Source organism: Vicugna pacos, chromosome 2 (assembly GCF_048564905.1).
Source record: "Vicugna pacos chromosome 2, VicPac4, whole genome shotgun sequence".
Lineage (NCBI taxonomy): Eukaryota > Metazoa > Chordata > Mammalia > Artiodactyla > Camelidae > Vicugna > Vicugna pacos.
The window spans coordinates 49,097,194-49,110,707 of record NC_132988.1 but is presented as its reverse complement, the minus strand read 5'-3'; the positions used below and the strand labels follow the sequence as shown (position 1 = coordinate 49,110,707).

Here is a 13,514-nt window from a genome sequence, read left to right as displayed (position 1 = left end):
TAGAGCACTCATGAATGGGATTAGTGCCCTTACAAGAGAGCCCTAGAGTGCTCCCTTGACTCTTTCGGCCATCTATGAACCAAGAAGTGGGGCTTCACTGGACACTGAGTCTGCTGGCACCTTGATCTTGGACTTCGAGTCTCTAGAACTGTGAGGAAAAAATTTGTTGTTTATAAGACACCCAGACTCGGCATTTTTGTTACAGTAGCCTGAACAGAACAAGACAGTATGACTGCCTTCTATCTTCAAAATGACTATTATATCTTCTCTTTACCCCTTAAGTCTCTTATACAAACATTCCTCCTCTCTTCTTACTGATTCTGCCTCATACTTTCTTTATGCTCACTGAAAGAGAATCAGTATCAGACAGAAAATCTCATCTTCTGACCACTGAGTCTACCCATATATCTGCATCTTTACCTAGATTCACTGCCTTTCTAACCATTACTATAAATTTTATGTTCATGTTCCTAAGCCAACATCTCTACATATTCCCTGGATCCCACCCCAACTCGTTTTCTCAAAGACTCCACTCCTAAAACATATTTTCTCTGTTACACTATACTTTCCCCTGTATACTGGATCATTCTCCCATTAGCCTAAAAACAGACTTAAGTATCCCCGTCATTCAGAATCATACTTTGACCCCACATACTGCTATATTACCTCGATTTCTCAGTTCTTCTTCATAGTGAAATATCTTGAGATGTCTACAGTGTTATGTCCGTTTCTTCACATCACATTTGCTCCTCATTGTGCTTGTCAAGGTACACAACTACTATATGCTGCCGAAACCCAATGATCAGATTTCTTTATTTTACTTCACCTCTCAGCACCTTTCAATACCACTGGCCACGCTCTGTCATCTTGGCTTTTTAAGCAGCCATGCTCCGGGTTTCTTTCCACTTCACTGGCTGCTCCTTCTCCATCTCCTCTGCTTTACCTGTAATCACTGGAATGCTCTCTGGGAACACACTTCCCCTAGGTAGTTTTTTCTACATGCTGGTGCCTCTTAACTTTATATCTTTGGTCCCGTTCACGGAATGCAAGACTCAGAACTTACTTTACGTTTTTTATAAGCAGATCGAACCTAAGGTGAGCAAAATAAACTTCCCCCTCTACATTTTCTTCCCTAGTGTTTTCCGTTTGGTAAATGGTACAACCATTCACTAAAGCTCAAGACAAAAACCTAGATGCTTTTCTTTTTTCTCACCCCTATATTTAAAACATCACCAAGTCTGTAGGCTCTGCCTCCAAACATATCTCACATACATCTGCTTTCATACCACTTTAGCCAAAACTATGGTCATTCCTGCCTGCATTACCACACAGGTGTCTTCTGCTACTAATCCTGCTCCCCATCCCCTACGACCCATTCACCACATAACAGGTGGAACAAACCGTTTTACAATAAATCACATGACATTACTCCCTTCCCAAAAAAACCTCCATACTCGTTTCTCATCATGCTTTAAATACATTACAAACTTATCCCACAAGTAGCTCCCCAAGGCCAATTCAAAGCCCTGCAAGCTTTGGCCTCTACTTCTCTCTCCCAGCTTATCTCATAGCATTTTCTCCACATTCCAGCTACAGCGTTCTTTATGATGTTCTCTGAAAGAGTCAAGTTCTTTCCTACCTTTGGCTTGTGCAATTGAAGTTTCCTTTACCTGCAATGCTCTGATCCCAAATGTTTCCCTGGTTGGCTTTTTTGTATCGCTGAGGTCTCAGCACAAATATCAGCTCTTCAGCGAGGCTTTCCTTAACCAGTCCATCTAAAGCAACCCTCCCTCGGTTCCTCTCACTTCACGGTTTTACTTCTTCGCTGCACTCACCATTATCTAAAATTTCCTTGTTCATATATTGTTTACCTATTTATTTTCTATCTTTGTTATAATTTAATCTCCCTAAGAACAGGAATCTTGCCAGTCTTTTTGAAACATCATATTCACAATGCCTGGCAAGAAAGTAGATTCCCTCCAAATATCTGATGACTTTCTGAACCTGAGCGAGTCACTCGACCTCTCTAACTCACATTTGTGGGCTCACGACTGCTGGACTTAGCTCTGGGTTTCCGGAACACAAAAGTGAGTAAGGCATGGCTCTTTGAAAATCTCATCAATTAATCCCTTCAACAAGTATTTACTGAATGTGTATTGTACTATATATTCCAAGTAATGCTCAGTCTCAGTATTTAATTCTCTTTTCAGTAAAATGGAATTTTGTTAACCAACTCTCTCTCACAAGATGAGTATGAAAATAATGTACAAAACGGGAAGTGCTATAAAAATGTTACTTTATATATTGCTATCACTGCACCTATCTCTTGCCTTTTGTCTGGTAAGGGGCAGGAGCTTAGAACAAGACAGAGTCAAATGATAAGGCCAGCAGTATAAATTTTAGTACTCACAGAAGGTAATAAATATGAATACCCACTTCATGGGCACATAATGACTAAAACATCTGATGCATGAATTCTTTAGGTTTGACAGTAATAAGTATTAATTTCTCACACTTTTGTTGCACAAATAACAATGCATTTAACCCCTACGTTAAATTAGGGAGTAATCTCCTTCGGTGCCACCCAAGCCAAACGCCCCTCTCCATCACCCCATCGGATCTTGTATAGACTCTAGGACACACGTAGTGGGGCGTCAGTGACCAGGTATGGGCCTGCGGAGCTCTACAGGGACTCCTAAATGATATGCCTGACACATGGTACCTTTGCACCAGCTGCCCTTAATCCTTCAAAAGCACTGATCTAGAGTGCTTGTCCACTGTGATAAAGCTGACAGAAATAGGCGGGGTGAAGGGCGTGGGAGGAGAGGCAAGCCAGCAACCAACCCTGGAAACATCTCCAATCACACACGGGAGCTTACGAAGGTTCACCTGCAGGTTTTCGCCATGTGTACAAAAGTCTGAGCTTAATAAAATTAATTTTCTCAAACAGTCGTGACTGACAGACCTCTTCTTTCTTACTTGTGAGTACCTGTAAAATGAGAGAAGGAAACGGAGGAGGAAGGGAGAGAATAAAGAAGAGGGATGCGGGATGAGGGCGTAAAGAAAAGGAGTCAGGGAGAGAAGAGAAAACGGTCTGCAGCTGTTTCCCCAGGCCCCTGGAACTGATGCGGGAGGAAAGGCGTTCCTGGGGGCTACGCAAGGGAAAGACCGCGGGAGACGAGGGACCAGTATCCATGGGCGGAGTAAAGAAAAACAAGCCGTACCTACAATTCTTTTAGCATCCCCCGCTGCCTCGGGAGCCGCCCTGGCACCCAGCAACCGCCGCGAAGACCACGCGCCGCTGTGGGGCAGGGGCCGCAGGCCCTTGGAGCGCGCGGCGGACTCGGCGGGCGGCGGCGCCTGGGCGGGGCTAATACACACGGGGCGGGGCTGGCGGTGGCGTCTGGGCGGGGCTAATGTCGAGGGGAGGGGCTGACGCCAACGGAGCGGGGCTGACGTCCACGGGGCGGAGTTGACGGGCGTAAGTGGCGTCGTGGTTGATCCCGCCTGTGGGGCCGGAGGGTTCTTGGCTTCTCTGGGACCGTTTGGTGTGTTTTCAGACTATTCAACCCTTTCTTTTCCATGTCTTTTCTGAATATTGACCTACTGTGTTGTAGAAGTCCAGGGAGAGATTGACATCAGAGGGCTTGTTAGCCAAAAAACAGCGCCAGGGGTTGCACGTGCCAGAAGGAACTTGTCGAAACTCAGATCATGTTTCCCTTTAAATAGAGTCAGCTTAAATATGATGTAATCTTTAAAAAGCTTAGTCTCTGGGGTCAAGGTTGAGCTCAAAGGTCAGCACTGCCACTTTATGGCTCTAGGACCACAGGCAAATACATAATCTCCCTGAGCTTCTGTTTTCTTAACTTGTAAAGGGGGGTTGTGGGGGGGGGGTGAGAATAAATGAACTGATGCATGGCAACTGTCTGGAACAGGGGTTGATACAAAGTAAACACTCAATATCCTGTTATCAGTATAAAACCTGCCCTGTCACATGAAATCTTAATGTAGAAACCTTCATATGAACAAATCAAAGCATAGCTGCTCTGCTTCAAGTTGGGCCCAGAAGCTTTGGGTTCTCAGTCCCAAGTGTGGTCTTCACTTTTCCACTATGGAATCCCCTAGCTTCCTAAAACATAGAGGAAAAGAACTGTTATCGGAGAAAGTCCAAATGTCTTAGAAAGACAAACTGACCTTTCTTATTTTTTTTCTCCTGATACTCCAAAGAACTTTCTCTCCTCCACATACTGTATTCCTTTTTGTCTCCATGTTTTTTCTAAAGTCATTCTGTCTCATCTCCTTATTTATCATTTAAGATCTGTTTCAAATTGCAACTCTTTCTTGGGTGACTAAGAAATTTTTTTATTGTAACCTTCTCCCAACTTCAGCGTGGTGTAGACATCTCAGCAAGGATTGAAAGTCATTTTCTCCCTTATTTTAGGAGAGTGGACAAAGTCCTGTATGATTAAGAAATGATTAGTCCTTTAGGGTTAAGGAAATGCTTTTTTCTCATGGTAGGTAAGGAAAAAGCAAGTAGATCCCCAAGGAGACCGGGAGGAAGAACAGGTAGCGCTGAGAAGAAGGACCTTTGAAAGGAGTCTGACGGCCTCCAGGAGACTGCTCTGTGCCCCGGATACAATGGACTGAGGGAGGTCAAGGGCTTTAGGGTATATTTAAGAAAGATGGATGACACATCAACAAATAGTTTTGGAATTACCACCAGGTCAGAAGGCTCAGGCCATTATTTAATTTGAGTTAGTCAACTAAAACATATGTTATTACTTGCTCCCAAAATGGCATGAAGCAATTCCCATCCGCTAAAGAGAACTATGTAGATTATTCATACAGAAATATAATGTTCTCCAAAAAACCCAACCGCCCCAGAAAACCAACAAAAAGAAATATAATGTTCTGAAACATTTCGAAAACAAAGTCCTTCACTTATTTAAAGACAATATAATGAAAATTTAATAATAATCACTTAAAAAACATCTAAAAAAGCCTTTTTTGGGTAGAAACAACAATAGTATGTTAAAATAATTAAATTGGTTATATTTGCAACAATGCCATTAAAAGTAAAACTTTTGAAGAACAAAGAGAACTTTATTCATGACAGCAGTTTCAACTAAGTTCAAAATGAAGGTAGTTTCAAAAATATCTTCTATATAAATGGTTCTGTACTTCTGAAAGCACTACAATAAAAATAGAAATTTTGTCAGTAATCTATCTGGTATGATTTAAGTGCCAGTTTGCTTTTCCAGTCTTACCTTTCACTAATTCGCTTTATCACCATTAAGTGTCAGTCACTTACCATACCCCAGGCTTTACTGTTTTCAAACTTGGCTAATATCCTGGCCATCTAACTAGCTGTTCCCTTCTTCACTTGCTCCCTCGTATCAACTCATCAATCCGAATCAGCTACTCTTCAAGGTCCAATTAAAGTATCACCTCCTTTAAGAAATTTTCCTCACTGAGAATAGTTTTGAATCATTCATTTGGGTTACAGCTATTTGTACACATCTTATTTCCTTGTAAGAGTCTTGAAGGCAAGTATCACGTCTTATTCCTATTTGTATTCCTCATGGAGTTAATACCCACTCGAAATTCAAGTTCCATCAAACAGAACCCTTGAATATCTTCTTAATCACATATATTCTCCTGCACCTAGCATAACTGGTACATGGTAGACAAGTTACAAGTGTATTTTGGGCAAGTAAATGAATGGATTTTAAAACATAAGCTCCATAAAGGCAGGGGTTTGTCTGTTTTATTCACTGCAAAATAAACATTTGAGTATTACCAGGTGAATAAATTATTTTGGGAAAGCTTTGCATTCATTATATACAACAAAAATTCTTCAATCTATATATCTTCACAGAAGTCAAATAAAAAGTATTTATGTTGCCTTTCACCCAAATAATTCAGTGGATGATATATCTTTCTGAAAATAAAACATTCCCCAGAACTGCAAGAGTAGAATTTAACACAATCAAAATAAAACGGGTGTTTACGTTAACAGTAGTTTCAGTTTTCTTTTTTGTTCTTTTCTGTGTTTTGAATTTTATGCAATGAAATGTATTATTTTGTGATCAGACAAAAATAATCAATACTGTTTTTAAAGAATGTAATGGATGAGATCATTTGCAAATGTATGACTGAGGACATTTTGAAAATACTCAAGTCTAATCAAGGTTATATGAAGTTAATACCAGAGAGAAAAGCACTGGAATGTGAAAAGAACTTAAAGAGCTGAAGCCTAATTAGTTTGCCTAAAAACAAAGAAAGAAGGAAACAAACACACTTCTCAAAAGGGAGACAGATGGCACAAACTCTAGAAAAAAGAAGGTGTTGAAGAACATGAATTTAGTGTTTGTTTAGCCCTGTCCTTGGGAGTAGCACACCTCACCGTGGACTGAACTATGTGGTCTCCCTGCCAAATTCCTAAGCTGAGGCCATAGTCCCCCAGTGCCATGGTATTTGGAGATGGGGTCTGTGAGAGGTTCTTGGATTAGGTGAGGTCATGAGGGTGGAGCCCCCATGGTGGGATCAGTGACTGTAAGAAGAGACACCAAAGAGCTTGCACATTCTCTCCATCCCCATTTCTCTCCCCACCACGTGAGGAGAGAGCGAGAAGGCTATTGGCACGTCAGGAAAAGAGCCCTCACTGGAGCCGGATCATGCTGATACCCTCATGTTTGACTTCCAGCCTCCAGAACTGTGAGGAAAAAATTTTCTGTTGTTTATGCCACTTGGTCTATGGCATTTTGTTGTAGTTGCCCGAGCAGACTAAGATCTAAACTGTTTAATGGCAGCTACTTCTCCCATACTGGGAGAGAATGTCCTCTCACTGATTCAGTGAATGAATATTTACTAAATGCCTGCTGTATTCCATGCCCTGTGCACTGTGCTGAGGATCCCACCATAACAGATTTAACGCTCCACCCTTCAGGGGCTCATAGGAGACAAACATATAACCAAACTGAAAGAAGTACTATAAGAACTCTGACAGAAGCATGTATAGGGCACACCTTTCTTTCAGGCACCCAGAGGTTAGGGTAATGGTTTCTGTCTGTGGTTGGGGTGGGGTTAAATTTAGTTGGTCTGAGTCAACACTCTCTATCAAGTTAACACACCAAGTCAAGGGCTGTGACTTGCAATGTGGTGACAAATCTTAGACCTCACGGTGAGCCCTGCAGAGACCACTACTGGACAGAGAGTTGCAGGGATGTGGTTGGTGGCCGCCCACCAAAGAGACGTAGGAAGGGGTTGCTGCGCGCTCTGTGGATGGTCTAGGCAATTGGCAGTGGCTTCCTGGGCCCTCTAACGGTTTCTGTACCCTGCGATTTTCCATTTCTAATTCTTTGGGGACTTAACTATTTATAACAACATTCTCCTTTACTTATACTAACTGTATGTTGTATTAGCTAGTAAGTATTCAAAGCCTATTACATGGAGAAAAGTGAACAGGGCACTCACTGCGGCACCCTTCAGCCTCATGTACCGTTTGCTGAGTCGTGTCCCAGCCGAGGTCCTACTTTCTCCGGAGGCTGTGCCTAAACTGCAGTTCCCCCTGGATTGGTGGGGGCTCCTGCCACGAGCCCCTGGCACCCCTGTGCTTATCACAGCACTTACACTATTTTGCAATCTCTTGTTCTTGAATTTTTTTTTCAATCTCTTGTTTAATGGTCTCTCTCCTCTAGCAGACTGTCTGATCCTTAAAGATGGGAACAATATTAATCTTCATGATGTGCCTGGGTCACCAAAGGCTTTCAGTAAGTATTTGTTGAATGAATCTACTTTCAGCAGAAGACCACATAAGCATGAAGCTTATGGTGCTACCCACAGGGGGCACCTAGCCAAGAAAGTTCATCCATCTGATCTTTGGTATAAATTAATCCAGTCCAAATGGAGAACATAAACACTAAGGGAATACAGTCCCATAGAATAACCAGAGTTGAGGTGACATAAAAATGAAGACCGTTATGGTTTCATATTATGTTAGCTTACATAAAAATAAAGCTAGTTTGGAATAGACGTGAAAGTCATGGTGGAAGGGGCTGGAAAGGTAGCCTAATGACAAGATGTTTATTTCAATATGACACGTTAGTCTAATAATAAAGGGTCTATGCACCCTACATACACTCTGTCAGAGCACCTATAACGCTTTTTACATTCCTATTAAATCAGACCCTTAGGGAGTTTAATGACTTATTTATTTAAACATGATTATTCTAACAACTAGGCAGGAGTTGACCTAGAGTAAAGGGAATTTTTGGGTGAAACACAAAAGCAGAGATGGTCTGCTTTTGACTAAGTGGGATAAAATGTGACTTCTGCAGATAAGCCTTTCTTCTTATCTTCTGTGCTGGCACGTCACAATGAAATTCCTGGCACAGAAGTCATTCTTTTGATTAAAGGTACTATCTTCATACAGCCCTTGTTAACCTGAAAGAATATGCTACTGAGTGATGGTAAAACCCAATAGAATGGCTCTCAAATCTGATCTTTCCACCTCCAGGGAGTGGGAATGCTTAGTGAGAGAGAACACTTCTCAGCCTCTTCACAGCTGGGCGTGGATGTCACGGATAGAATGTAAAAGGAGAGATGTGTCCAACTTTCACATCACTTCCTTAAAAATAAATTGGTTGCCTTGGACTTTCTTTTTTCCTTCATCCTGAGGACTAGAAAGGGGACATGGGAGAGATCCATCTTTAACCCACATCCTAAGCTGGGGCATGGCAGAGCCTTAAGACAGAAGGACACGGGTCTCTGAGTGAGTAGACCTCATGAGCAGAGTAACACTGCCATCATCAACTAGTCAGCTGGTTTCATAAGAAGGAAATAAATTTCTATATTTAAAGTATTTTATTTTTTGTTCTTCATTATAGCAGCTTACCTTACCCTGATTAATAGGATATTGATGAGGTTGGCATAGAATTGAAAATTAGCAATCTCTCACCTAGAGAACTGGGAGAGCCTGAAGACGTGGATCACAAGGAACAAATAAGGAAGGGCTGGATTAGGGCACTCCTTAGGTGCAGGCAAACTCAGATGGGCCACTGAAATGGGGGCTCTATGTAGCCAGCTACGGGGTAGGATAAGGTCTGACGTCTAGACCAGGTGCAAGAGGAAGAACCAATGAAGACAATCTGTGTACTTTAAAATTTGGGTGGGACCAATCAGTTACACTAATTCACAGAAAGATAGTTAAGTAGAAATGGAGAAGAGGCAGATTAGCAGGGAAGGGAGAAACGGATGAGGGAATGTATTATGATATTTAAAAACAAACAAGAAAAGAGGAGCCCGAAACAATTCGAGGCATGAGACGCTAGGTGACCATGAATCTTGAAACTGGGATGGGACTGCTGGGGAAGGGAAAGGGAAAGACTGTTCCCTGTGCCGTATGAAGCTCAGAGAATGAGATCTTAAATGTGAGTGACCCAAGGTGGCTTTATATACAAGGTATAAAAGATTGACATGAATATTAGTTTGAATAGGGAAATCAGAACTCTTTCTTTGGGCTCAAAAAGAAAGAATTAAAGCCATGATTAAGGCTGCACAGTGATCCAGAGCGTAGGGGAAGGAGTGAGATGGTAATAGCACGTTAGATTTCAGTATCCTGTTGGCTAGCAGGACAGGATACTGAAATCAAATTGCGGCAGTACATTAAAGTGTGTATGTCCCTACACAAGATATAATGATGAACGGGTGTTTGAACAAAGAAAAAGAAAGCAGAGATCAGGTTGGAGATGTAGAACACTACCCCCCCAACTCCATACAGAAAGGGTAATGACTAGAAAAGCTGTTCAAAAAAATAGCCACAATTTTGGGTCTATTACATTTTAAGCTTACACATTACATATTTCAATATCCATCTAGATAAAAGTAGCTTTGTGAGGATAATGTTCAGCATTCTCTCTTTTCACCTCTAAAATCGGGTGGACTTTATCTCATCTTCTTCGTCTTTATTGTGACGTTCAGCTTTCTGGAGAAGCCTGGGGCCTAGCAAACCAATAAGCAGACTTCCAATAGGGGCTGTGATGAGGATGGACAAAAATGCCACTGTCAACACATCCATTCCATATTCTTCTAACTGTTTGTCTCCATGTGCTCTTGCTGTGTCCAAAGCCACAGATCCTATTGCAGCCTATAAAAGTTTAAAGGTAAAATTGGAAGCATGATAAGACAAGCACATAGAAAAAAGGTGTTATTTTATCATTTGTAGAAACAAATGTCTTGTTCTTTTGCTCAACTAAGAAAGTTCTATTTGTCTTCTTTCCAACTGTACTAAGGTTGGTTTTGCTGATCTGAAAGCTCTCTCTGCCCTTGCATCAGGAAAGAATGATGATTCATATGTACCTGTTTGCAAAGGTGAAGTTGCAAAAATATCAGGCAAATATATTTCAAAACACAGGCAAATACTGATTTCAGATATTAGTTAACTATAACATGATTCTACATGCTAAATTCCTCCAGCGTAAAGATGAATGTTACCGGTCATCTCATTCTTTTCTCTTTAGGAATTTGGAATTATGAAAGAACAAGATGAAAAAAAATGCAATGATACTTACTGCAAGATGGTGAAGTTTTAACTGAAAAAACATGAGACTATCTTTTGCTTTAGAGCTTAAACTCATTGTTAAACATCCAGAAACTTGAAAGTGGTAGGTACCTTTAAAACTTGAAGTTAATCTTGTTAGATATTTGGTTAACTCTTTGCCTTAGGAGTTGGTGAAATGTTTTATTTAAAATTTATCTACTGGAAAGTGTTATAAAAACTTATTTTCTTTTAGAGACAAAATGCAAAATTATCAGTACACATGGGAAAAAATGTCAATCAATCTGGTTATCCCCTTATTCCACAGAATGCAACAAGGCTGGCCTCTAGGACACTGAAACAGAAGAGAAAGTATCAGTGTGGATGAGATGCAATGGCTGAGACTACTGATTGCCCACAAATATCTGAATGCCTGTTTTCCCTTCTTTAATAGAACTCCTGAGTTTTAGCTGGTCACACTGCTGTACAACTAGAGACCTTTTTTCAGCCTTCTTTGCAACTAGTTGAAGCTATGTATCTAAGTTCTGGCCACTGCGAGGTGAGTGAAAGTGAAAAATGCTACTTGTCATCATTCCCTGGAAAGAAATGGACACTACTACCTTATCCTTTTCCCCCTTCCCATTGGATGAGAAATGGTGGAAGCTGGACTCACGGATGGAAGGCACGTGCTGAGGACCGCAGTCACCGTGCCATCTCTGGAATGCCCATGCTGGACTGTTGCTTGGGGGAGAAATAAAAACCTATCTCACTTAGTCCCCGTGTCTGAAGGCTCTCTGTTACTGCAGGTTACCTAGTACCACAACGAAGTCAACATTCTATGAGTTCTCAGCAAGAACTGCACACATCACAATGCATATTTCCCTTTCAGATCTCTGCTGTGTGTATAAATGTATATGTGTATATTTTGGCGTTTGTATGTTTTCTGAGTTGTCCTTTAAAATATGTTTCTTATAATAGGTCATAGAGAAAAAGTTTGAAGAACACTAATATGGAAAAAAAATACAAAAGAAAGTCTTATTTCTTGTGCAATGGTAAACAAAGAAAAAAGAAAATTTTATACAATACTTGCTCAAGAACATGTATTATTCAACACATCCTAGATAATTTCTCCTCATTTTATTTTATTCCATTTTTTTTTAATGGAGGTACTGGGGCTTGAACCCAGGACCCATGCATGCTAAGTAAGCACCCTACCACTGAGCTATTACCTCCCCCTTCCCCATTTTAAAATTTGCTTTACTAGCAGGAAAGTACCATCTTTCAAATTTTAACACTTAGAAACAAATCTTTCATACCAAAGTTACTAGAGTGATTATTTTGATATTTACCTACTAAAGTTATCGGAAGTAGTGTGGAGGCTGGAGACATTGTGAGGGAGAAATTATTCCACTTATGTATTATATTAACCTCACAGCATTTTTGGCCACTATGTCTCAGACACTTTTGAAAGACTGAAAGAAAAACTTCTCTGGAATAATAACTAACTCCACAGATACACAAAATCTGGAATATAGTTACAGAGCAGCATACACAACCTTTTAAGCTTCCCAAATTAAGAACATCTGATTTTCATTTCATGAACCAGAAATTTACAGATTTAAATAACTGCAAAATAATCAAGGATAAAACAGTTAAATCCCGTTTGCTATAATTAGTCAGAAATACACAGTACAATCAGGGATATGTTACATTTGCAACAAATGATAACCTCTACAGTTCTAGTTTAATCAGCAATTATAGCTATGCTACCAAACACCTGGGCAATCCTTTCAGGCACCTGTCTGTTAGTGCCTTGTTCCTTAGAGTGCACACATTTTGGGTCACGGGATTGAGACATTTGGCAGGAGGTTCAGCTGATTTGAAAAATTTAGTATCAACTAATAATCTAGGAAATGAAGTATTTTCTGAGATGTCTCTCAACAAATCTTTCTCCATTATATATAAAGGCTGTGGTCAAGCATAACAGATCATCAATCATATTGACACTGAAGTATCTTCTAACGCTAAGATGGGCCATGCTATTTCTGTTTCACTCTCTTCTTTGAAGATATTGAAATGAAATGAGTTAATAACTATCTCTCTGGATGATTTAGAGAGCTCTGACTGGTAAAAATCCAAACTCTTCCCTCCTGCTACTACTGCTTTCTAGTAGTACAGAGATTTATTGGGGTTTTAATTGTACTCTGATGAGCTAAAGAAACTTAAATGAGCTGTCATATTTAAGGAATCAATACACCAAAAATACAACTTTTAAAGAGTAGACTAGTATAAATTCTTTTCATAAATCAAATTCCATTTACTTATTTTCACCAAATTTGAACAAGACTTTTATTCAAAATTCCAAGGTATCATATAAAATAGGAATTAAAATCCACCATTACCTGGACTGTGGCCTTAGGAAGCCATGCAAAAGAAATAAATATCTTTTCCTTTATGTTAAAACCAGCAAAACACACCATCAGATATGTAGTCAGAATTCGTATCAATACTGCAATGCCCAGGGTGGCAACACAAAGGCCTGTAAGAAGTATTCAATTTTTAGACATAATGAAATACTGGGTGAAAAACTGAATGTCATGGCTATTGACTCAAAATTCTTTCAACGGAAATCTAAAAACATTTAAAAGTTAAAGAGACAAAATGGCTAGGCATCATTTATCAAAACATCAATATTAAGGATCAATAGACAATTTGTTTAGAAGAAAGTATTTCCCCTAGTTTTTTTTTAAAAGTAAAAGGCAAAAGATCTATTTGATCTGAAGAGAAACTTGAGTATTCCCCTAGATTACAAACAGAAATGAATTTGAATTTCTACAAAGGAGATTTGAGTGTTACTTCTTTTATGCATTATAGCAAGAACCATACTTTCTTTCATGTGCTTACTTAGCACGGATTTGTTAAATGATGACTATGCATGGCAGGATGTGGACTAGGTACCGGTACACAAAAACGCATA

General features: G+C 40.1%; 2 protein-coding genes and 1 long non-coding RNA gene across 4 annotated transcripts in view; 1 reads left to right on the top strand and 2 right to left on the bottom strand.

Annotated features, from left to right (window-relative positions):
- The window catches only part of SLC9B1 (solute carrier family 9 member B1), a 47,635-nt gene extending 44,272 nt beyond the window's left edge, over positions 1-3,363 (bottom strand). The window contains exon 1 of the mRNA XM_072939590.1: positions 3,225-3,363. The gene's annotated coding sequence lies outside the window, so the exon portion shown is untranslated. The remainder of the gene's footprint in view (positions 1-3,224) is intronic.
- A 170-nt stretch (positions 3,364-3,533) lies between these two features.
- SLC9B2 (solute carrier family 9 member B2) overlaps positions 3,534-13,514 on the bottom strand; it is a 46,412-nt gene continuing 36,431 nt past the window's right edge. The window contains exons 11-13 of one of the 2 annotated variants that reach the window (XM_072939571.1): positions 12,940-13,076; positions 9,927-10,147; positions 3,534-4,129 (exon numbers count right to left, since the gene is read on the bottom strand). In XM_072939571.1, coding sequence (XP_072795672.1) covers positions 9,929-10,147; positions 12,940-13,076 — 356 coding nt within the window. In that variant the 3' untranslated portion in view covers positions 3,534-4,129; positions 9,927-9,928. Of the gene's footprint in view, positions 4,130-9,815; positions 10,148-12,939; positions 13,077-13,514 lie in introns of those variants that run through there. The other variant, XM_072939578.1, reaches the window with a different exon arrangement.
- On the top strand, positions 7,704-11,310 carry LOC140686220 (uncharacterized). The gene is made up of 3 exons (XR_012059886.1): positions 7,704-7,772; positions 10,521-10,664; positions 10,866-11,310. It is a non-coding gene; the product is annotated as an uncharacterized lncRNA (long non-coding RNA).